Here is a 1,717-nt window from a genome sequence, read left to right as displayed (position 1 = left end):
AGGGTGGGAAGATTTGGGAGAATGACATTGAAACATGTATAATATCATGTATGAAACGAGTCGCCAGTCCAGGTTCAATGCACGATACTGGATGCTTGGGGCTGGTGCACTGGGACGACCCAGAGGGATGGTATGGGGCGGGAGGAGGAAGGAGGGTTCAGGATGGGGAACACATGTATACCTGTGGTGGATTCATTTCAATATTTGGCAAAACCAATACAATATTGTAAAGTTTAAAAATAAAATAAAAAAAATAAGTGATCATGGCGTGCTGGGTCTTTGTTGTTATGTGCGGGCTTTCTCTAGTTGCAGCGAGGGTGGGGGGCCCACTCTCTAGTTGTGGTCCCGAGCTTCTCAGTGTGGCAGCCTCTCTCGTTGCAGAGCCCAGGCTCTAGAGCGCGGGTTCACTAGTTTCAACACGTGGGTTTAGTTGCCCCGCAGGATGTGGTGTCCCTTGCATTGATGGGCGGATTCTTAACCACTGGACCACCAGGGAAATCCTGATGTTTTTAAGTATTGTAGTGCTCTCCCATACATCTTAAGACTGAAAATTATTAAACATTTATGTTTATAAAATGTGAGTAAATACCACACACTGTTTATGATTTTAGATGATCGAGGACAAGTTTTAAAAATACTTTTAAGAACTTGTTTGATGTGTGTTTCAGCCAAATATTTTCATACTAGATTTTGTTTTCTAAAAAGAAAGAAAAATAGATACCAGTACTTACCATATTCAGTTTTATGTTGTGAGCATGACTTTCAGATACATAATCTGTTATATGGAGGGAAAAATGAATAAAAGTAGGAACTAAATGTGTTTGCTGTTGAAAATGGTACAAAATTCAAGGAAACTGAAGCAGACACTAGTAAAGAGTTTTTACAATTTATCAAAGAAAGCCATTTGCGGCGTAGATCTCATGATGTTTACAATTTTTGAACCATCTCATATAGTTAATATGTTAGTTTAAAATGTATTCTTTAACAAAATGAATCTTTTTATTTCGCTAATCTAGCTTGTTTTTGTTTTCCAGATACTGTTTCGTGTTTGCTTTGGGATACCTCACAGTATGCCAAATCACTAGAGTCTATATCTTTGATTATGGACAGTATTCTGCTGATTTTTCAGGGTAAGATGAAAACTTTGATTCAGAAGTCTGTTTATCTAATCCTAACATGTTGGTTGAAAGACAAAATATAGTTCCATTTAGTAGTTCAAATGAAAAACTCGTTTAAAATTCTTTTTGTAAATTTAACATTTTTCTTCTTGGAAAGTGGTCTTTTATAGTGATGTGTAAGTCACAAAAATAACCTTTTTTTTAAATTGACTTTTGTAAAATTTCTGAATATATGAGAATAAAATTTGTTGTATTATATGCCGATATTGAAAGCATTTTCTAATTCTGGGCTTCCCTGGTAGATCAGATGGTAAAGCGTCTGCTTGTAATGCAGAAAACCTGAGTTCGATCCCTGGGACAGGAAGATCCCCTGGAGAAGGAAATGGCAACCCACTCTAGTATTCTTGCCTGGAGAATCCCGTGGATGGAGGAACCTGGCAGGCTACAGTCCATGGGGTCGCAAAGAGTCAGACACGACTGAGCAACCTCACTGGTTCTAATTCTGTTAGAAATTTTTGGAGTCACTTAATAACTATTGAAAATCAGCCCCTTTGAGCCTGCTTCCTTGCTGCCCTTCTTTTCTTCTTCTCCCTCCCGCC

The 1,717-nt window shown here is 38.3% G+C and overlaps 1 protein-coding gene across 1 annotated transcript in view; it reads left to right on the top strand.

Annotated features, from left to right (window-relative positions):
• The window catches only part of MBOAT2 (membrane bound O-acyltransferase domain containing 2), a 105,778-nt gene that overhangs the window by 76,345 nt on the left and 27,716 nt on the right, over positions 1-1,717 (top strand). Inside the window, exon 6 of the mRNA XM_010852109.1 lies at positions 1,035-1,130. Within this exon, the coding sequence (XP_010850411.1) occupies positions 1,035-1,130 (96 nt within the window). The remainder of the gene's footprint in view (positions 1-1,034; positions 1,131-1,717) is intronic.

This window comes from Bison bison, unplaced genomic scaffold, assembly GCF_000754665.1.
Source record: "Bison bison bison isolate TAMUID 2011002044 unplaced genomic scaffold, Bison_UMD1.0 scf7180017864307, whole genome shotgun sequence".
Taxonomy (NCBI): domain Eukaryota; kingdom Metazoa; phylum Chordata; class Mammalia; order Artiodactyla; family Bovidae; genus Bison; species Bison bison.
This window is presented reverse-complemented; position numbering and strand designations above follow the sequence as displayed.